The 24,173-nt window shown below is 39.8% G+C and overlaps 1 protein-coding gene across 2 annotated transcripts in view; it reads left to right on the top strand.

Annotated features, from left to right (window-relative positions):
* FKTN (fukutin) overlaps nucleotides 1-24,173 on the top strand; it is a 92,606-nt gene that overhangs the window by 21,707 nt on the left and 46,726 nt on the right. For both annotated transcript variants that reach the window (XM_053702615.1, XM_053702614.1), the window contains exons 7-8: nucleotides 9,287-9,416; nucleotides 11,296-11,429. In XM_053702615.1, the coding sequence (XP_053558590.1) occupies nucleotides 9,287-9,416; nucleotides 11,296-11,429 (264 nt within the window). The remainder of the gene's footprint in view (nucleotides 1-9,286; nucleotides 9,417-11,295; nucleotides 11,430-24,173) is intronic.

Raw genomic sequence — 24,173 nt, 5'->3', positions numbered from 1 at the left:
GCCATACCAACCTATCAGATTTTTGGGTGTGTACCTGTATTGAGCAATGAAAATCATTATCTGTGATGCTGATGGCGGTGGATACAAAACCGGTGCGGTCCACAACCACAAAAGGAGTTCACAGGAATCATGGGAAATGTAGTTCATTAACAAATAGACTCCCACCAACCGGATTCAGATTTTAAGACAAGCCCCATAGTTCTTCGTTATTATTGGTGGTAAATATCACATGTTTATATAATCCCGGTTGTAACTCTCTATATGATCACACAAAACAAGTTCACAGGAATCATGGGAAATGTAGTTTATGATTAAATAGACTCCCACCAATCGGATTCAGATTTTAAGACAAGCCCCATAGTTCTTCGTTATCATTGGTGGGTTAGACACACATCACATGACATGATTTGTTTATATAATCCCGGTTGTAACTTTCTACACGATCGCAAAAACAAGTTTGTTAATAAATCTCAAGATCATCTGTATATATAACAAGAATAAGAGGGAATAAACAGTATATTGTCAATGACAAATTTATCCAGTAAATAATAACTAATTACTGCAACAAGTGGGAGTGGGGGGAAAGGAAGGTTCTGATTGGTTTAAGTAAAGGAAGGAAGGGGAGTGTTTATTGTGAACATGTGGTTACTTGGGCCTATTTAAGGGTGATTAAGACATAGATAGAGCATACAAGCCTGAGGAAACGGGGTCACTCCCGAGAAACGCGTCGCTTTACTTCTCTATATACCATAAGAGATTTGATTTTAACACACCAGCTGTAATGTGCTACATTACTGGCGATTTTATTCTGTATAATAAATGCTAGTTTTATGATTCACTAAGTCTGGTGTGTGCATCAATCTCTTCCAAGTAACCCAAAGGCTGTCCAGCCTTTCTCCCTTGTTCCAACCTCTAGGACACTATCCAGGCAAGGACTGCCTTGCAGGACATCCATCTCTCCAGGACATCACGACGGGGATTCGTATACACAGCCAGCTGGTTTGCTGTTTAGAATACCAGCCTGCCTCTAACAGGCACAAGAGAGTGCCTTCACGTTTGTGAGTATCCTGTGTCTTGTCCAGATATACATCTTGGTATCCATTGATCTACACATGTGGCGCCTCTGTTTCTGTTTTTTACAGTTGTCCATATAAGAAAATTACATCACTTGTGAAGTGAAGACTGAGAGCTGCCTTCTCCACTTTTCCCTTTCTCAGACGGACTTTATTTGGGACTTTTTATTTGCACCGTTTATATTGGACATCTTCCAGTACAACGTGTGTATGTTTATATATACATTTGCATTTTTATTTTATTATTATATTTTTTGATTTACATATCATATTAATTTTCCAATTAAGTTTATATGATTTTAACAATTTATATTCTATAGTAATTTTGTACTTTAGTTATGTTTTTATTTACATATGTGTTGATTATTACACATTCACACTAGGGCCACCCACACCACCTGTTAAGTAAGCGCCTCCTATAGGTTATCTGTGACACCCAGTCACAGAGTTTCCAGTTTGTAGTACAATACAAAAATGGAGTACACTTTTAATTTTGTACTTTTTGGTACAATGTTGTATTTTGAAAATACATTCGGCTAGATTTAGAGTTTTGTCGGTAAGGACCCGCGTAGCTAACGCCGGCTTTTTTCTGGCCGCACCATAAAAATAACTCTGGTATTGAGAGTCCACATAAAGGCTGCGTTAGGCTCCAAAAAAGGAGCGTAGAGCATATTTAACGCAGCTTCAACTCTCGATACCAGAGTTGCTTACGGACGCGGCCAGCCTCAAAAACGTGCTTGTGCACGATTCCCCCATAGGAAACAATGGGGCTGTTTGAGCTGAAAAAAAACCTAACACCTGCAAAAAAGCCGCGTTCAGCTCCTAACGCAGCCCCATTGTTTGCTATGCGTAAACACTTCCTAAGTCTGCACCTAACACCCTAACATGTACCCCGAGTCTAAACACCCCTAACCTTACACTTATTAACCCCTAATCTGCCGCCCCCGCTATCGCTGACCCCTGCATATTATTTTTAACCCCTAATCTGCCGCTCCGTAAACCGCCGCTACTTACATTATCCTTATGTACCCCTAATCTGCTGCCCCTAACACCGCCGACCCCTATATTATATTTATTAACCCCTAATCTGCCTCCCACAACGTCGCCTCCACCTGCCTACACTTATTAACCCCTAATCTGCCAAGCGGACCGCACCGCTACTATAATAAAGTTATTAACCCCTAATCCGCCTCACTAACCCTATAATAAATAGTATTAACCCCTAATCTGCCCTCCCTAACATCGCTGACACCTAACTTCAAACATTAACCCCTAATCTGCCGACCGGAGCTCACCGCTATTCTAATAAATGTATTAACCCCTAAAGCTAAGTCTAACCCTAACACTAACACCCCCCTAAATTAAATATAATTTTAATCTAACGAAATAAATTAACTCTTATTAAATAAATTATTCCTATTTAAAGCTAAATACTTACCTGTAAAATAAACCCTAATATAGCTACAATATAAATTATAATTACATTGTAGCTATTTTAGGATTAATATTTATTTTACAGGCAACTTTGTAATTATTTTAACCAGGTACAATAGCTATTAAATAGTTAAGAACTATTTAATAGTTACCTAGTTAAAATAATAACAAAATTACCTGTAAAATAAATCCTAACCTAAGTTACAATTAAACCTAACACTACACTATCAATACATTAATTAAATACAATATCTACAAATTACTACAATGAAATAAACTAACTAAAGTACAAAAAATAAAAAGGAACTAAGTTACAAAAAATAAAAAAATATTTACAAACATAAGAAAAATATTACAACAATTTTAAACTAATTACACCTACTCTAAGCCTCCTAATAAAATAACAAAGCCCCCCAAAATAAAAAATGCCCTACCCTATTCTAAATTACTAAAGTTCAAAGCTCTTTTACCTTACCAGCCCTGAACAGGGCCCTTTGCGGGGCATACCCCAAGAAGTTCAGCTCTTTTGCCTGTAAAAAAAAACCATACAATACCCCCCCCCCCAACATTACAACCTACCACCCACATACCCCTAATCTAACCCAAACCCCCCTTAAATAAACCTAACACTAAGCCCCTGAAGATCTTCCTACCTTGTCTTCACCATACCAGGTTCACTGATCGGTCGAGAAGAGCTCCTCCGATGTCCTGATCCAAGCCCAAGCGGGGGGCTGAAGATGTCCATGATCCGATTGAAGTCTTCATCCAAGCGGGGCAGAAGAGGTCTTCCATCTGATTGAAGTCTTCATCCAGGCGGCATCTTCTATCGACATCCATCTGGAGCGGAGCGGCAGCATCCTGAAGACCTCCGACGCGGAACATCCATCCTGGCCGACGACTGAACGACGAATGACGGTTCCTTTAAATGACGTCATCCAAGATGGCGTCCCTCGAATTCCGATTGGCTGATAGGATTCTATCAGCCAATCGGAATTAAGGTATGAATATTCTGATTGGCTGATGGAATCAGCCAATCAGAATCAAGTTCAATCCGATTGGCTGATCCGATCAGCCAATCACATTGAGCTCGCATTCTATTGGCTGATCGGAACAGCAAATAGAATGCAAGCTCAATCTGATTGGCTGATTGGATCAGCCAATCGGATTGAACTTCATTCTGATTGGCTGATTCCATCAGCCAATCAGAATATTCCTACCTTAATTCCGATTGGCTGATAGAATCCTATCAGCCAATCGGAATTCGAGGGACGCCATCTTGGATGACGTCATTTAAAGGAACCGTCATTCGTCGTTCAGTCGTCGGCCAGGATGGATGTTCCGCGTCGGAGGTCTTCAGGATGCTGCCGCTCCGCTCCAGATGGATGTCGATAGAAGATGCCGCCTGGATGAAGACTTCAATCGGATGGAAGACCTCTTCTGCTCCACTTGGATGAAGACTTCAATCGGATGGAAGACCTCTTCTGCCCCGCTTGGATGAAGACTTCAATCGGATGGAAGACCTCTTCTGCCCCGCTTGGATGAAGACTTCTACCGGATCATGGACATCTTCAGCCCCCCTCTTGGGCTTGGATCAGGACATCGGAGGAGCTCTTCTGGACCGATCGGTGAACCTGGTATGGTGAAGACAAGGTAGGAAGATCTTCAGGGGCTTAGTGTTGGGTTTATTTAAGGGGGGCTTGGGTTAGATTAGGGGTATGTGGGTGGTGGGTTGTAATGTTGGGGGGGGGGTATTGTATGTTTTTTTTTACAGGCAAAAGAGCTGAACTTCTTGGGGCATGCCCCGCAAAGGGCCCTGTTCAGGGCTGGTAAGGTAAAAGAGCTTTTAACTTTAGTAATTTAGAATAGGGTAGGGCATTTTTTATTTTGGGGGGCTTTGTTATTTTATTAGGGAGCTTAGAGTAGGTGTAATTAGTTTAAAATTGTTGTAATATTTTTCTTATGTTTGTAAATATCTTTTTATTTTTTGTAACTTAGTTCTTTTTTATTTTTTGTACTTTAGTTAGTTTATTTCATTGTAGTTATTTGTAGATATTGTATTTAATTAATGTATTGATAGTGTAGTGTTAGGTTTAATTGTAGGTAATTGTAGGTATTTTTTTTAATTAATTTAATGATAGTATAGTGTTAGGTTTAATTGTAACTTAGGTTAGGATTTATTTTACAGGTAATTTTGTAATTATTTTAACTAGGTAACTATTAAATAGTTCTTAACTATTTAATAGCTATTGTACCTGGTTAAAATAATTACAAAGTTGCCTGTAAAATAAATATTAATCCTAAAATAGCTACAATGTAATTATAATTTATATTGTAGCTATATTAGGGTTTATTTTACAGGTAAGTATTTAGCTTTAAATAGGAATAATTTATTTAATAAGAGATAATTAATTTCGTTAGATTAAAATTATATTTAAGTTAGGGGGGTGTTAGTGTTAGGGTTAGACTTAGCTTTAGGGGTTAATACATTTATTAGAATAGCGGTGTGCTCCGGTCGGCAGATTAGGGGTTTATAATTGAAGTTCGGTTCGGCGATGTTAGGGAGGGCAGATTAGGGGTTAATACTATTTATTATAGGGTTAGTGAGGCGGATTAGGGGTTAATAACTTTATTATAGTAGCGGTGCGGCAGATTAGGGGTTAATAAGTGTAGGCAGGTGGAGGCGACATTGAGGGGGGCAGATTAGGGGTTAATAAATATAATATAGGGGTCGGCGGTGTTAGGGGCAGCAGATTAGGGGTACATAAGTATAACGTAGGTGGCGGTCGGCAGATTAGGGGTTAAAAAAATTTAATCGAGTGGCGGCGATGTGGGGGGGACCTCGGTTTAGGGGTACATAGGTAGTTTATGGGTGTTAGTGTACTTTAGAGTACAGTAGTTAGGAGCTTTATAAACCGGCGTTAGCCCAGAAAGCTCTTAACTACTGACTTTTTTCTGCGGATGGAGTTTTGTCGTTAGATTTCTAACGCTCACTTCAGACACGACTCTAAATACCGGAGTTAGAAAAATCCCATTGAAAAGATAGGATACGCAATTGACGTAAGGGGATCTGCGGTATGGAAAAGTTGCGGCTGAAAAGTGAGCGTTAGACCCTTTTTTTGAGTGACTCCAAATACCGGAGTTAGCCTAAAACCAGCGTTAGGAGCCTCTAAATTAGATATATTTTTGTCCTGCATGCTTTAAATCACACAGTAAATTGAATTTGGATGTGTACTGTTAATATGATTTTAAATGTGTACTTTCAATATTATTTTAAAACTGCTCATTTTATTGAACACTATACTGTAATATAAGTATTTTGTCCTTCCCATAAAGAAATGTAGGGTACAAATCTTAACGAGATACATTTACATACATTTGCCTTTCCAGGACCTTGTAGTACGGACTGATCTTTTAAAATTGGATACTCATCCTTTCCCCAAACCCCCTGCAGATCTGGATGGTTATTCACCATTTTAATTGTTTTTTAATTACAATGGTTTTAATGACTCCTTAAATGTTACGTTCTAATGCTGAAGTCATTCCCACACGTACATATATTTGTTATCTGCAAATTGGAACTGTGTGCTATAAGGGTGCTGTTATCATCTTTTCTTTTCAGTAACTTTCATACTTTGTCACACAGACTGAAGTGTGTGTATGGTAATGTTTGTTTGTATGTATGTGTGTATATATATATATATATATATATATATATATATATATATATATATATAAAAATGTGTGATGATGTTAAGAATAAAAATCAAAAGAGTAATGTTGCAAGACACTGAGAATTTTCATGAGTGCAATACTGACTCTCTAAAATTTATTGGCATAGACAGGGGTATCACAAAAGGCAGAGGAGGAGACAATGACAAAGTCCTCCTAAGAAAGGAGTGTAGATGGATCTTGATTTTAGAGACCCAACTCCCTACTGGCCTTAATGACAAGCTGGATATGGCTTGCTTTTTATAACTTCTAAGGTTCTCTCATATAAAGCTGTTTTCAAATAATTATTTTTAAAAGTAATAACGTGTCTCTTCAATGTTTTTACTAGGCACATAAGACATTTACAATTTAAGAAATTGTGATGCTAAAATTGTATCCAACTACAATCGTTATGTAGATCTGCACATGTTTTAGACACTAAATATAAAGTTATCTTCACCCACCAGCAGAGGCGCAATAAAATATCTACATAAAAAGGGACGTACACGTCCTTATTCCATATGCCCTGACGAAGCCCTGTCTTACAATCAGACGAGGGGGTGAAATGCGCGTCGGCATTGGTTAGCCGACTGGTACACGTGATGTACGCACAAGACTGCAGAGTCTCGCTTTGAAAATCTTGGCGTCCTTCGGAGCAGTTTGCTCACAAAGCACGAATTATACAAGGAAAGCTCTTCCAAGAAGGATAAACAAGGCTTTCATCGCCTTTCCAGCTGATAACAAGGTCGTATGTACTTTTCAATAGAAGGCAACAGATGGGCCTTTAAAGTAGGAGTGTACTCCGATTTTGCTCACAAAAGAGAGGCGTGATTATCCCTGTCTAGGGTTACTGTTCATAAACTTGGAACTGTTACTTAAAAAACTGCATACTGCCTTACACTGCCTTATACAGCATTTCCAGCTGAATCTCATACTTGCAAGTGTACATCTGCAAAGACATATAAGTGATATCTCAGCATTACTGCTGCTAACTTGCTTACTAATCCTCATATGCTTTAACTTTGCATGTTTTCTATCCTATATTAAATGTACATATTTAGGTGGGTTGATTACTAGACTACTTAGATCCCAATTTTCTCCTGCCCAGCTAATACCTCTGAAACCAGGGGTGCTGTGAGCAGCAGGGTGTAGTCAGTCTAGATAATACTCCCCCTACAATATATTTCCGTTGCTTATGTACTTTGCAATACTAGTTCCGTTAAGCTGAACATATGTTGATAGTATAAACTGCACTAATGCAGGAATTCAATACTTAACCTCTTAGAATATATCTGCCCAGGTTATACCTCCATGCCTACTTTGCTTGGGGGTTTTGTGAGCAGTAGGGTGTAGTAGGTTAAGCAATATCTTGCCATCAACAGCTTGATACTAACAGCTTAAAGGGACAGTTCACCCAAAAACTTTCTCCCCTTTAAATTATTCCCAATGATCCTTTTTACCTGCTAGAGTGTATTAAATTGGTTGCAAGTAGCTCCTTTACTCCTATTTCAGCATTTGAAATAGCTGATTTAGCTTGTGGTTTCCCAACCTATACTGAAAGATTTGATACTGGAGTATGTGCTATTGACAAACCTAAGTAAACACAGTCAGCAGAAGAAGTTACAATCTCATTGGGATGCAGGATAGTTAAGTGATAAAATTATAATTTTCCATTGTTCCCTCTTTGTATTGAGCTATGCTGTTCCAGACAATTATAAGATAAGGAAGCAAGTCTGTGTACACAAAGTTATAACATAATGAGATCTGATATCACCTTAAATTCAGCCCATTGTAATAGGCTGTGGTTTCAAAGCACAAAACCAGCTACTTCATATACACAAATAAACCTGAAAATGCAATTTCTCAAATATTTTATACTCTGCAGGTGGTATAACAAGTCATTTAAAATACATTAATGGAAAAACAATTTTACAGTGTACTGTCCCTTTAAGTTACTTTGCGCCTGTGTTCATCCCTGACCGTTCAGGTTTATTATGCACTTTGCACATAAAAATGTATTTATATATGTATTTTAAATGTATGTCCTTTTGTGCCTACACATCGTATATGTACTTTAGAACTGTACTTTTGAATGACTGATGGTGTTCTCACGGGGTGAGATGTCACTGATTCACAATTAAAACTCGCTATTGAAGTATAATTTTCTTGAGCTTTTCTTTACTTTATAAAAGAGTGCTGATTTCCCTGTCTTTTAACAACAAGATTTCGTTCTTGTTTATTCTCTCTTATTTGCTCCATGCCATTTATAATAAGGGTCTGCACCAAATTGTCCCATATAGACATTTATTTGTCTGGAACAAGGATACTATAATATAGCTCAACAGCACTTGCTTCCCCTTTGTTTATTTCTCGAAATATATACTGTATATGTATGTGTATGTATATGTGTATGTGTGTGTATATATATATATATATATCTATATATCTATATATCTATATATATATATATATATATATATCTATATATATATATATATCTCTCTCTTATTAGTCACGGGTTAAAAGCAGAGGAAAAAAGTTGCCCTGGACCACTGGAAATTATATATTTATATGTATTTATTTTGTGCAAATAGCCAATAACAGGAATGTGATCAGGCATTTTCAGATACTCAGATTAGCCATATACAATGCAGATTTAAAATCTAAATACTGTAAGATTTTTGTGAACATACAGTTGTATACAAAGGTGCACCCATGACTAACATTTTGTTGCTATTTCAAGCGAAACTCGCTAATAGACTTTGATGGAGGCCTAACAAATCCTTTTAGACAATTCAAATTCTGGGACATAGAAATCATTAGTGGATCAACTGGAATGGTATCAAGCTTTTGCACAATCCACATTTATTGCTTTATATATTTTTTCAATCACTTACATTCAGCAGATACATAGTATTTGTGCATTCATATTTGCATAAATCTGTAAAGTTTGTTTGTTCTCTGTACAGTTTGGTAACTTCTCTTTTAGAAATTCTTCTGAATATGCTATTTGGCCAGTGGTGCCCAAACATTTGTCTATTAGAAATAATCTGTCTTCTTTCATACCCTAGATGTATCCTGATGACGTTTCATTGGAAGGCATAGAGTTCAGAAAGAAAGCCAAATCTCTCTTGCAATTGGCAGCATCAACCTTGAGTACCTTGGGAGTGACTTTTTGGCTTAGCAGTGGCACGTGCTTAGGTGAAATATGCTTTGTTGTGATAACCTTCACAGGCAGTTTCCTTCTCCCATGTTTATAACATATAGTACCCTTTGCACTTTTTATATGTATTTGGACAGTTAAGAAATATTTTTTTTCTTTTAAAGCCATACTACGGTATATATTTTAAAAGTTAAAGGCACAAAAACTATTTTTCTTCTTTCATGATTCAGATAGATGATTTAGTGCTATTATCATTTTTTTAAAATTTGATATCCTTTGTTGAAGGATGAGCATACAAGAGATATTACAATTTTAAACAACTTTCAAATTTGCTTAATTAATTTGGTATCCTTTGTTGAAGGATGAGCATACAAGAGATATTACAATTTTAAACAACTTTCAAATTTACTTCAATTACCAAATTTGCTTAATTAATTTGGTATCCTTTGTTGAAGGAACAACAATGCACTACTGGGAGCTAGCTGAGCACATGGAATGAGCCAATTATGACAGGTATATATGTGTAGCTAATAGTCAGCAGCTAGCTCTCAGTAGTGCATTGCTGCTCCTAGGCGTATCTGGGCATCCTTTTCAAAAAAATATACCAACAGAAATAAGCATTAGATAAGTGAAATAAATTGGAAAGTAGTTTAAAATTGCATGCTCTTTCTGAATCATGAAATTAAAAGATTGTTTTTTTTATGTCCCTTAAAGCTTAAAAGGCCGTAATACCCAAATGTTTAAACACTTGAAAGTGATGCATCTCTATGTAAAAAAGAAAAAGATATTTTACCTCAAAAGTTTCTCAGTAGCCACATCCCATTGTAAAGGACTTCTAAGCAGCAAATCAGTATGTCTGTCCCGGGACAGCTGAAGGGATGAGCCTCATGCACTCTCATGTTATTTCCCTATTCAGTTTTAGGGAAAGTTTACAATGAAATCTAATGAGAGTTAAGTCAAATCTCATGAGATCACAGTAAAATAGTTCATGACCTCAGCACTGCTGATGCTGATTGGCTGCTGTTCATTTCTTCATTTTTTTAAAAAAATTTTTTTACCTGCAGCTGGGAGCAGCTGAGTATAACATTTTACAAGGAGCTTACTCTGCTGAGCTGAGGAGATTGTGAGGTAAAATATCTTCCTTTTTTACATAGAGATGCTCAGGTGATATTTTCCGGTCAGCTTTTTACAGTTATACTGCATCAGTTTCAAGTGATTTAGCATATGAGTATTATGTCCCTTTAATTATGATATATTAGCATGGTTTCATATAAAAAATAATGTATTTTAAGGGACAGTATACACCAATTTTAATATAACTGCATGTAATAGACACTACTATAAAGAATAAGATGCACAGATACTGATATATAAAATCCAGTATAAAACTGTTTAAAAACTTACTTAGAAGCTCTCAGTTTAGCTCTGTTGAAAAGGTAGCTGGAAAGCCCACTGCAAGACCCTTTACACAAACAGGAGCAAGCTGGAGTAGATATCTGTCGGTGTTCTCCTAAAACTTTGGGGCTTGGTTAGGAGTCTGAAAATCAGAGCAATGTTATTTAAAAATAAGCAAAACTATACATATTTAGAAAAAAAAAACTTTATGGGCTATATAAATAGATCTACAAAACATTTATGCAAAGAAAAAAATTAGTGTATAATGCCCTTTTTTAAGCATTACAGTTGCAACCAATTAAACAGCAGAATGGTGGTAGCCCAGGGCTAGCAATTTGGGCCCTTTTGCACTAGAGCTTTACAAATGTACTTTTATAAGCCTGTAACATTCGGCCACAAACTTTCTTAAGGGCAGTATAATTTGTGGACCTAAAATAAATGTTTGCTGCTATAGCTATAATTTTGCTTATATAAACGCACACGTTTTACAGTTTTTAAGTAGGCTTTCTTTTTTCGATCCAGGGTGGTACAGACAGTGCAATATTATTCCTTACAGTAAAGATGTGGATTTAGGGATATTTATACAAGATTACAAACCAGAAATAATTCCTGCATTTCAGAAGGCAGGACTCCCACTGAAGCACAAATTTGGCAAGGTATGTTCTGTTTTCTGTCACAACATCATATCTCTGGTGTAACTGTTTAACATAGATTGACCTGATCTCTTTTACAATAAAAATGATGAGTTTGCCTTCTACAAATTAAAGTGATGGTAAACTTTTCCATTTGTATAAACAGATCCGGAATGTTAGCGATATTTTAGATGGAGTTTAATTAATCAGTTAAAATGAACATACACTTTAAACTTACTTTTAATGTATTGCTGAAATTTAAGTACCCCAAGCTCTGGCCGCCCACTTCAAAAGTAATATTTTTTTTGTAAGCTAATGGGTCTGAACTGTTCTCCAATCTGCAGTCTAGCTACAAAAAAAATTGAGTGAGTGCTCTAGGGCTAGAGAGCCGATTGGAGAACAGTTCAAACCGTTAGCTCGCAAAAAATAACTTTTGAAGTTGGCGGCCAGAGCGTGAGAGGTATTTAAAGGGACAGTCAACACTAAAATTGTTATTGTTTAAAAAGATAGATAATGCCTTTACTACCCATCCCCCAGCTTTGCACAACCAATATTGTTATATTAATATACTTTATAACATTGAAACCTGTAAATGCCTGCCTGTTTCTAAGCTACTATAGACAGCCTCTTATCACATGCTTTTTTATTTGTTTTTCACAACAGGGGGGAGCTAGTTCATGTGAGCCATATAGATAACATTGTGATGACTCCCGTGGCTTGTGTCAAACACTGCACTAATTGGCTAAAATGTAAGTCAATAGATAACTAAAATGTCATGTGATCAGGGGGCTGTCAGAAGAGTCTTAGATACAAGGTAATCACAGAGGTAAAAAGTGTATTAATATAACTGTTGGTTATGCAAAACTGGGGAATGGGTAATAAAGGGATTATCTATCTTTTAAACAATAAAACTTCTGGTGCAGACTGTCCCTTTAAATTTCACAGCTACATTAAAAGTAAGTTAAAGTGTGTCTTCGTTACCACTGATGAATTCAACTCCATATAAAATATTGCCGACATTTACATATCTGTTTATACAAAGGGGAAAGTGTACCATAAATGTAAGTAACAGGATAGCTGACATTTAATTTTTTGTTTCAATATTTCCTATTTAAATAAACAAAAATAACAACTGATGTAAGACATGCACACATAAAAACAAAAATCTTGCAATATATACATTTCTTCATAAATCAGAGTCGGCCAGAATTACGAGTTTTGCGTTATGAGTGGGCTCGGTAATAACTTGCAAGTTATTTCCACCCGCTCACCTTTAATAGCGCTGCTATTACAGGTTTGCAAAAAACCTGCGTTAGCGGGCAATATGGCAGCGTTGAGCTCCATAACGCACACAAATACCAGCGCTGCTTTGAGCTGCTTATACGTACTCGTGCACGATTTCCCCATAGACTTCAATGGGGAGAGCCGGCTAAAAAAAAGCCTAAGACTTGCAATAATGGAGCCTAAATCTTCCGACCCCTGACATCGCTGCCACCTACATTACACTTATTAACCCCTAATCTGCCCGCCCCAATGTCGCTGCCACCTACCCTACACTTATTACCGCATAATCTGCTGCCCCCCCCGACATCACCACCACCTACCTATACTTATTAACCCCTAATCTGCCGCCCCAACGTCGCGCCGCCACTATACTAAAGTTATTAACCCCTAAACCTTTGGCCTCCACATCACTAACACTAAATAAATATATTAACCCCTAAACCTAACCCTAAGTCTAACCCTAACACCCCTAACTTTAATATAATTAAAATAAATCTAAATACAAATTAATATTATTAACTAAATAATTTCCTATTTAAGACCTAAAATACTTACCTATAAAATAAAACCTAAGCTATCTACAATATAACTAATAGTTACATTGTAGCTATCTTAGGTTTTATTTTTATTTTACCAGGTAAGTGTATTTATTTTAACTAGGTTAGAGTAGTAAGTAAATGGTTATTAACTATTAAACTTTCTTGTTAAAATAAATAGAAATTTACCTGTAAAAAAAACTTAACCTGAGTTACACTAACACCTAACATCTACACTAAAATTAAATAAATTACATTTAATTAAATACAATTAACTAAAATTACAAAAAAACAACAACTAAATTACACAAAAATAAAAAAGATATTATCAAATATTTAAACTAATTACACCTAATCTAATAGCCCTATCAAAATAAAAAAGCCCCCCAAAATAAAAAAAAACCCTAGCCTACACTAAACTGCCAATAATCCTTAAAAGGGCCTTTTGCGGGGCATTGCCCCAAAGAAATCAACTCTTTTACCTGTAAAAAAAAATGCAAACAGCCCCCTAACAGTAACCCCCCCCAAAAAAAAACTACCTAAAAAACCTAAGCTCCCCATTGCCCTGAAAAGGGCATTTGGATGGGTATTGCCCTTAAAAGGACATTTAGCTCTTTTTCTGTGCCCAAAACACTAATCTAAAAATAAAACCCACCCACTAAACCCTTAATAAAATTTAACACTAACCCCCGAAGATGCACTTACAGTTTTTGAAGACCGGACATCCATCCTTATCAAGCCGGGAGAAGTCTTCATCCAAGCGGGCAGAAGTCCTCAACGAACCCGGGAGAAGTCTTCATCCAAACGGCAAGAAGTCGTCCTCCAGGCGGGCAGAAGTCTTCATCCAGATGGCATCTTCTATCTTCATCCTTTCGAAGCGGAGCGGCTCCATCTTCAAGACATCCGGCGCGGAGCATCCTCTTCTTTCGCTGGATCTTGAAGAATGAAGGTTCCTTTAAATGACGTCATCAAAGATGGTGTCCCTTGAATTCCGATTGGCTGATAGAATTCTATCAGCCAATCGGAATTAAAGGCTAAAACAATCCTATTTGCTGATAAATTCTATTGGCTGATAGGAACAGGTGTGTCTTTGAAATACATATTTGACAGCTAACCCCATGTGTATGTTTTAAGAGCAGTTTATATCCCTCTTATGCATTGTTTGCAAACCTTATACTGTTTCCTGTCCTTTTTATGCCACATTTCTTGTGTTCAATGCGTTGCCTGATTTTCCTATTTCTCCAACATAGGTGTGTCCGGTCCACGGCGTCATCCTTACTTGTGGGATATTCTCTTCCCCAACAGGAAATGGCAAAGAGCCCAGCAAAGCTGGTCACATGATCCCTCCTAGGCTCCGCCTTCCCCAGTCATTCTCTTTGCCGTTGTACAGGCAACATCTCCACGGAGATGGCTTAGAGTTTTTCTGGTGTTTAAAATGTAGTTTTTATTCTTCAATCAAGAGTTTGTTATTTTAAAATAGTGCTGGTATGTACTATTTACTCTGAAACAGGAAAGAGATGAAGATTTCTGTTTGTAAGAGGAAAATGATTTTAGCAACCGTTACTAAAATGATGCTGTTTCCACACAGGACTGTTGAGAGGAATTAACTTCAGTTGGGGGAAACAGTGAGCAGACTTTTGCTGCTTGAGGTATGACACATTTCTAACAAGACTCGTAATGCTGGAAGCTGTCATTTTCCGTATGGGAACCGGTAAGCCATTTTCTTAGTTTAGTAGTAAAAGAATAAAGGGCTTCATTAGGGCTTAAAAAACGGTAGACATTTTTCTGGGCTAAAACGATTACTTTTACTAAGTATATTTGGCAGATTATTACTTTTAATAGTGTTAATCTTGGGGATTGTTTAATTAAAAACGGCAGGCACTGTATTCGGACACCTTTTCACTGGGGCCTTTCTAGTCATAGACAGAGCCTCATTTTCGCGCCTTAATGCGCAGTTGTTTTTGGAAAGCATGGCATGCAGAGCATGTGTGAGGAGCTAAGAACCACTGAAAAAAGCTTATAGAAGGCATCATTTGGTATCGTATTCCCCTCTGGGCTTGGTTGGGGTCTCAGCAAAGCAGATACCTGGGACTGTATAGGGGTTAAATGTAAAAACGGCTCCGGTTCCGTTATTTTAAGGGTTAAAGCTTTCAAATTTGGTGTGCAATACTTTAAGGCTTTAAGTTACTGTGGTGAAATTTTGGTGAAATTTGAACAATTCCTTCATACTTTTTCACATATTCAGTAATAAGTGTGTTCAGTTTTGAAAATTTAAAGGGACAGTAACGGTTTTATTGTAAAACGTTTTTTGTGCTTTGTTGACAAGTTTAAGCCTGTTTAACATGTCTGAACCATCAGATAACGATGTTCTATATGTATGAAAGCCAATGTGTCTCCCCATTTAAATATATGTGATATATTTGTGTCATAATGTCCAAACAAAGTAGGGATAATAATGCCATAGATATGATATTGCCCAAGATGATTCCTCTAATGAGGGGAGTAAGCATGGTACTGCATCATCCCCTTCTGTGTCTACACCAGTTTTTGCCCACACAAGAGGCCCCTAGTACATCTAGTGCGCCAATACTTATTACCATACAACAATTAATGGCTGTAATGGATAATTCTATTGCATGCATTTTTTCCAAAATGCCTACTTATCAGAGAAAGCGTGATTGCTCTGTTTTAAACACTGAAGAGCAAGAGGACGCTGATGATATCTGTTCTGACATACCCTCACACCTATCTGAAGGGGCCAGGAGGGAGGTTTTGTCTGAGGGAGAAATTTCAGATTCAGGGAAAATTTCTCAACAAGCAGAACCTGATATTGTAACTTTTAAATTTAAATTTCAACATCTCCACGCACTACTTAAGGAGGTATTATCTACTCTGGATGATTGTGACAATTTGGTCATTCCAGAGAAATTAGGTAAGATGGACAAGTTCCTAGAGGTTCCGGTGCCCCCCGATTTTTTTCCTATACCCAAGCGGGTGGCGGACATAGTAAATAAGGAGTGGGAAAGGCCCGGCATACCTTTTGTCCTCCCCCTATATTTAAGAAATTAGTTCCTATAGTCGACCCAGAAAGGACTTATAGCATACAGTCCCCAAGGTCGAGGGGGCGGTTTCTACTCTAAACAAACGCACTTCTATTCCTATAGAAGATAGTTGTGCTTTCAAGATCCTATGGATTAAAGGTTAGAGGGTTTGCTTAAAAAGATGTTTGTTCAGCAAGGTTACCTTCTACAACCAATTTCATGCATTGTTCCTGTCACTACAGCTGCGTGTTTCTGGGTTCGAAGAACTAGAAAAGTCGCTCAATAAAGAATCTTCGTACGAGGAGGTTTTGGACAGAGTTTCAAGCTCTTAAATTGGCTAACTCTTTTTTATTTTAGATGCCGCTTTGCAATTAGCTAGATTAGCGGCGAATAATTCAGGGTTTGCTATCGTGGCGCGCAGAGCGCTTTTGCTTAACATCCTTTCAAGGGTAAAACCGTTGGCCCTGACTTGAAAGAGGATTATTCAGGCTCACTGGGGGAAAGGGCACGCCTTCCTCTGGATAGGTCTTTTAAGGCTAAAAAGAAGCCAAATTTTCGTCCCTTTCGCAGAAACGGACCAGCCTCAAATTCTACACCCTCTAAGCAAGAGGGTAATACTTCTCAAACCAAGCCAGCCTGGAGGCCGATGCAAGGCTGGAACAAGGGTAAGCAGGCCAAGTCACCTGCCACTGCTACCAAAACAGCATGAAGTGTTGGCCCCCGATCTGGGAAGGATCTGGTGGGGGGCAGACTTTCTCTCTTTGCTCAGGCTGGGGCAAGAGATGTTCAGGATCCTTGGGCGCTAGAAATAGTTTCTCAAGGTTATCTCCTGGAATTCAGGGAACTACTCCCAAGGGGAAGGTTCCACGGGTCTCAATTATCTTCGAACAGGCATTCTTACACTGTGTAGAAGACCTGTTAAGCATGGGAGTGATTCATCCTGTTCCATTAGGAGAACAAGGGATGGGTTTTTACTCCAACCTGTTCATAATTCCCAAAAAAGGAGGGAACATTCAGACCTATTTTAGATCTCAAGATTCTAAACAAGTTTCTAAGGGTTTCATCATTCAAAATGGAAACCATTTCGAACGATCCTTCCTACCATCCAGGAAGGTCAATTCATGACCACGGTGGACTTAAAGGATGCGTACCTACGTATTCCTATCCACAAGGAACATTTTCGGTTCCTAAGGTTCGCCTTTCTGGACAAGCATTACCTGTGGCACTTCCATTCGGATTAGCCACTGCTCCAAGGGTTTTCACAAGGGTACTAGGGTCCCTTCTAGCGGTGCTAAGACCAAGGGGCATTGCAGTAGTACCTTACTTGGACGACATCCTGATTCAAGTGTCGTCTCTGTCAAAAGCAAGGGCTCATACGGACATTGTCCTAGCCTTTCTCAGATCTCACAGGTGGAAAGTGAACATAGAAAAAAGTTCTCTGTCCCCGTCAACAAGAGTTCCCTTCTTGGGAACAATAATAGTTTCTCCAACATAGGTGTGTCCGGTCCACGGCGTCATCCTTACTTGTGGGATATTCTCTTCCCCAACAGGAAATGGCAAAGAGCCCAGCAAAGCTGGTCACATGATCCCTCCTAGGCTCCGCCTACCCCAGTTCATTCTCTTTGCCGTTGTACAGGCAACATCTCCACGGAGATGGCTTAGAGTTTTTTAGTGTTTAACTGTAGTTTTTATTATTCAATCAAGAGTTTGTTATTTTGAAAATAGTGCTGGTATGTACTATTTACTCAGAAACAGAAAAGAGATGAAGATTTCTGTTTGTATGAGGAAAATGATTTTAGCAACCGTCACTAAAATCCATGGCTGTTCCACACAGGGACTGTTGAGAGGCAATTAACTTCAGTTGGGGGAACAGTGAGCAGTCTCTTTGCTGCTTGAGGTATGACACATTCTAACAAGACGATGTAATGCTGGAAGCTGTCATTTTCCCTATGGGATCCGGTAAGCCATGTTTATTACGATCGTAAATAAGGGCTTCACAAGGGCTTATTAAGACTGTAGACTTTTTCTGGGCTAAATCGATTCATTATTAACACATATTTAGCCTTGAGGAATCATTTTATCTGGGTATTTTGATATAATAATATCGGCAGGCACTGTTTTAGACACCTTATTCTTTAGGTGGCTTTCCCAAAGCATAGGCAGAGCCTCATTTTCGCGCCGGTGTTGCGCACTTGTTTTTGAGAGGCATGGCATGCAGTCGCATGTGAGAGGAGCTCTGATACTTAGAAAAAGGCTTTCTGAAGGCGTCATTTGGTATCGTATTCCCCTTTGGGCTTGGTTGGGTCTCAGCAAAGCAGATACCAGGGACTGTAAAGGGGGTTAAAGTTCAAAACGGCTCCGGTTCCGTTATTTTAAGGGTTAAAGCTTCCAAATTTGGTGTGCAATACTTTTAAGGCTTAAGACACTGTGGTGAAAATTTGGTGAATTTTGAACAATTCCTTCATAGTTTTTTCGCAATTGCAGTAATAAAGTGTGGTTCAGTTTAAAATTTAAAGTGACAGTAACGGTTTTATTTTAAAACGTTTTTTGTACTTTGTTATCAAGTTTATGCCTGTTTAACATGTCTGAACTACCAGATAGACTGTGTTCTGAATGTGGGGAAGCCAGAATTCCTATTCATTTAAATAAATGTGATTTATGTGACAATGACAATGATGCCCAAGATGATTCCTCAAGTGAGGGGAGTAAGCATGGTACTGCATCATTCCCTCCTTCGTCTACACGAGTCTTGCCCACTCAGGAGGCCCCTAGTACATCTAGCGCGCCAATACTCCTTACTATGCAACAATTAACGGCTGTAATTCTGTCAAAAACATTTTAGCCAAAATGAACACTTATCAGCGTAAGCGCGACTGCTCTGTTTTAGATACTGAAGAGCATGACGACGCTGATAATAATATTTCTGAAGGGCCCCTAACCCAGTCTGATGGGGCCAGGGAGGTTTTGTCTGAGGGAGAAATTACTGATTCAGGGAACATTTCTCAACAAGCTGAACCTGATGTGATTACATTTAAATTTAAGTTGGAACATCTCCGCATTCTGCTTAAGGAGGTATTATCCACTCTGGATGATTGTGACAAGTTGGTCATCCCAGAGAAACTATGTAAAATGGACAAGTTCCTAGAGGTGCCGGGGCTCCAGAAGCTTTTCCTATACCCAAGCGGGTGGCGGACATTGTTAATAAAGAATGGGAAAGGCCCGGTATTCCTTTCGTCCCTCCCCCCCATATTTAAAAAATTGTTTCCTATGGTCGACCCCAGAAAGGACTTATGGCAGACAGTCCCCAAGGTTGAGGGAGCGGTTTCCACTTTAAACAAACGCACCACTATACCCATAGAGGATAGTTGTGCTTTCAAAGATCCTATGGATAAAAAATTAGAAGGTTTGCTTAAAAAGATGTTTGTTCAGCAGGGTTACCTTCTACAACCAATTTCATGCATTGTCCCTGTCGCTACAGCCGCATGTTTCTGGTTCGATGAGCTGATAAAGGCGGTCGATAGTGATTCTCCTCCTTATGAGGAGATTATGGACAGAATCAATGCTCTCAAATTGGCTAATTCTTTCACCCTAGACGCCACTTTGCAATTGGCTAGGTTAGCGGCTAAGAATTCTGGGTTTGCTATTGTGGCGCGCAGAGCGCTTTGGTTGAAATCTTGGTCGGCTGATGCGTCTTCCAAGAACAAGCTACTTAACATTCCTTTCAAGGGGAAAACGCTGTTTGGCCCTGACTTGAAAGAGATTATCTCTGATATCACTGGGGGTAAGGGCCACGCCCTTCCTCAGGATCGGCCTTTCAAGGCAAAAAATAAACCTAATTTTCGTCCCTTTCGTAGAAACGGACCAGCCCAAGGTGCTACGTCCTCTAAGCAAGAGGGTAATACTTCTCAAGCCAAGCCAGCTTGGAGACCAATGCAAGGCTGGAACAAGGGAAAGCAGGCCAAGAAACCTGCCACTGCTACCAAGACAGCATGAAATGTTGGCCCCCGATCCGGGACCGGATCTGGTGGGGGGCAGACTCTCTCTCTTCGCTCAGGCTTGGGCAAGAGATGTTCTGGATCCTTGGGCGCTAGAAATAGTCTCCCAAGGTTATCTTCTGGAATTCAAGGGACTTCCCCCAAGGGGGAGGTTCCACAGGTCTCAGTTGTCTTCAGACCACATAAAAAGACAGGCATTCTTACATTGTGTAGAAGACCTGTTAAAAATGGGAGTGATTCATCCTGTTCCATTAAGAGAACAAGGGATGGGGTTCTACTCCAATCTGTTCATAGTTCCCAAAAAAAGAGGGAACGTTCAGACCAATCTTAGATCTCAAGATCTTAAACAAGTTTCTCAAGGTTCCATCGTTCAAGATGGAAACCATTCGAACTATTCTTCCTTCCATCCAGGAAGGTCAATTCATGACCACGGTGGATTTAAAGGATGCGTATCTACATATTCCTATCCACAAGGAACATCATCGGTTCCTAAGGTTTGCTTTCCTGGACAAGCATTACCAGTTCGTGGCGCTTCCTTTCGGATTAGCCACTGCTCCAAGGATTTTCACAAAGGTACTAGGGTCCCTTCTAGCTGTGCTAAGACCAAGGGGCATTTCTGTAGTACCTTACTTGGACGACATTCTGATTCAAGCGTCGTCCCTTCCTCAAGCAAAGGCTCACACGGACATTGTCCTGGCCTTTCTCAGATCTCACGGATGGAAAGTGAACGTGGAAAAGAGTTCTCTATCTCCGTCAACAAGGGTTCCCTTCTTGGGAACAATAATAGACTCCTTAGAAATGAGGATTTTTCTGACAGAGGCCAGAAAAACAAAACTTCTAGACTCTTGTCGGATACTTCATTCCGTTCCTCTTCCTTCCATAGCTCAGTGCATGGAAGTGATCGGGTTGATGGTAGCGGCAATGGACATAGTTCCTTTTGCGCGCATTCATCTAAGACCATTACAACTGTGCATGCTCAGTCAGTGGAATGGGGACTATACAGACTTGTCTCCGAAGATACAAGTAAATCAGAGGACCAGAGACTCACTCCGTTGGTGGCTGTCCCTGGACAACCTGTCACAAGGGATGACATTCCCGCAGACCAGAGTGGGTCATTGTCACGACCGACGCCAGTCTGATGGGCTGGGGCGCGGTCTGGGGATCCCTGAAAGCTCAGGGTCTTTGGTCTCGGGAAGAATCTCTTCTACCGATAAATATTCTGGAACTGAGAGCGATATTCAATGCTCTCAAGGCTTGGCCTCAGCTAGCGAGGGCCAAGTTCATACGGTTTCAATCAGACAACATGACAACTGTTGCGTACATCAACCATCAGGGGGGAACAAGGAGTTCCCTAGCGATGGAAGAAGTGACCAAAATCATTCTATGGGCGGAGTCTCACTCCTGCCACCTGTCTGCTATCCACATCCCAGGAGTGGAAAATTGGGAAGCGGATTTTCTGAGTCGTCAGACATTACATCCGGGGGGAGTGGGAACTCCATCCGGAAATCTTTGCCCAAGTCACTCAGCTGTGGGGCATTCCAGACATGGATCTGATGGCCTCTCGTCAGAACTTCAAAGTTCCTTGCTACGGGTCCAGATCCAGGGATCCCAAGGCGGCTCTAGTGGATGCACTAGTAGCACCTTGGACCTTCAAACTAGCTATGTGTTCCCGCCGTTTCCTCTCATCCCCAGGCTGGTAGCCAGGATCAATCAGGAGAGGGCGTCGGTGATCTTGATAGCTCCTGCGTGGCCACGCAGGACTTGGTATGCAGATCTGGTGAATATGTCATCGGCTCCACCTTGGAAGCTACCTTTGAGACGAGACCTGCTTGTTCAGGGTCCGTTCGAACATCCGAATCTGGTTTCACTCCAGCTGACTGCTTGGAGATTGAACGCTTGATCTTATCGAAGCGAGGGTTCTCAGATTCTGTTATCGATACTCTTGTTCAGGCCAGAAAGCCTGTAACTAGAAAGATTTACCACAAAATTTGGAAAAAATATATCTGTTGGTGTGAATCTAAAGGATTCCCTTGGGACAAGGTTAAGATTCCTAATATTTATCCTTCCTTCAAGAAGGATTGGAAAAAGGATTATCTGCAAGTTCCTGAAGGGACAGATTTCTGCCTTGTCTGTGTTACTTCACAAAAAGCTGGCAGCTGTGCCAGATGTTCAAGCTTTTGTTCAGGCTCTGGTTAGAATTAAGCCTGTTTACAAACCTTTGACTCCTCCTTGGAGTCTCAATTTAGTTCTTTCAGTTCTTCAGGGGGTTCCGTTTGAACCCTTACATTCCGTTGATATTAAGTTATTATCTTGGAAAGTTTTGTTTTTAGTTGCAATTTCTTCTGCTAGAAGAGTTTCAGAATTATCTGCTCTGCAGTGTTCTCCTCCTTATCTGGTGTTCCATGCAGATAAGGTGGTTTTACGTACTAAACCTGGTTTTCTTCCAAAAGTTGTTTCTAACAAAAACATTAACCAGGAGATTATCGTACCTTCTCTGTGTCCGAAACCAGTTTCAAAGAAGGAACGTTTGTTGCACAATTTGGATGTTGTTCGCGCTCTAAAATTCTATTTAGATGCTACAAAGGATTTTAGACAAACATCTTCCTTGTTTGTTGTTTATTCCGGTAAAAGGAGAGGTCAAAAAGCAACTTCTACCTCTCTCTCTTTTTGGATTAAAAGCATCATCAGATTGGCTTACGAGACTGCCGGACGGCAGCCTCCCGAAAGAATCACAGCTCATTCCACTAGGGCTGTGGCTTCCACATGGGCCTTCAAGAACGAGGCTTCTGTTGATCAGATATGTAGGGCAGCGACTTGGTCTTCACTGCACACTTTTACCATATTTTACAAGTTTGATACTTTTGCTTCTTCTGAGGCTATTTTTGGGAGAAAGGTTTTGCAAGCCGTGGTGCCTTCCATTTAGGTGACCTGATTTGCTCCCTCCCTTCATCCGTGTCCTAAAGCTTTGGTATTGGTTCCCACAAGTAAGGATGACGCCGTGGACCGGACACACCTATGTTGGAGAAAACAGAATTTATGTTTACCTGATAAATTACTTTCTCCAACGGTGTGTCCGGTCCACGGCCCGCCCTGGTTTTTTTAATCAGGTCTGATATTTTATTTTCTTTAACTACAGTCACCACGGTACCATATGGTTTCTCCTATGCTAATTTTCCTCCTTAACGTCGGTCGAATGACTGGGGTAGGCGGAGCCTAGGAGGGATCATGTGACCAGCTTTGCTGGGCTCTTTGCCATTTCCTGTTGGGGAAGAGAATATCCCACAAGTAAGGATGACGCCGTGGACCGGACACACCGTTGGAGAAAGTAATTTATCAGGTAAACATAAATTCTGTTTTCCTTAGAAATGAAGGTTTTTCTGACAGAGGCCAGAAAATCAAAACTTCTAAGCTCTTGTCAGGTACTTCATTCTGTTCTTCTTCCTTCCATAGCGCAGTCCATGGAAGTAATAGGGTTGATGGTTGCGGCAATGGACATAGTTCCTTTTGCACGAATTCATCTAAGACCATTGCACCTGGGCATGCTCAGACTGTGGAATGGGGATTATACAGACTTGTCTCTGACGATACAAGTAGATCAAATAACCAGAGATTCACTCCGTTGGTGGCTGACCCTGGACAACCTGTCACAGGGAATGAGCTTCCGCAGACCAGAATAGGTCATTGTCACGACCGACGCCAGTCTGGTGGGCTGGGGCGCGGTCTGGGAACCCCTGAAAACTCAGGGTCTATGGTTTCGGGAAGACTCTCTTCTCCCGATAAACATAATGGACCTGAGAGCGATATTCAATGCTCTCAAGGCTTGGCCTCGACTAGCAAAGGCCAAATTCATAAGGTTTCAATCAGTCATCATGACGACTGTTACATATATCAACCATCAGGGGGTAACAAGGA

This window comes from Bombina bombina, chromosome 2, assembly GCF_027579735.1.
Source record: "Bombina bombina isolate aBomBom1 chromosome 2, aBomBom1.pri, whole genome shotgun sequence".
Lineage (NCBI taxonomy): Eukaryota > Metazoa > Chordata > Amphibia > Anura > Bombinatoridae > Bombina > Bombina bombina.
This window is presented reverse-complemented; position numbering and strand designations above follow the sequence as displayed.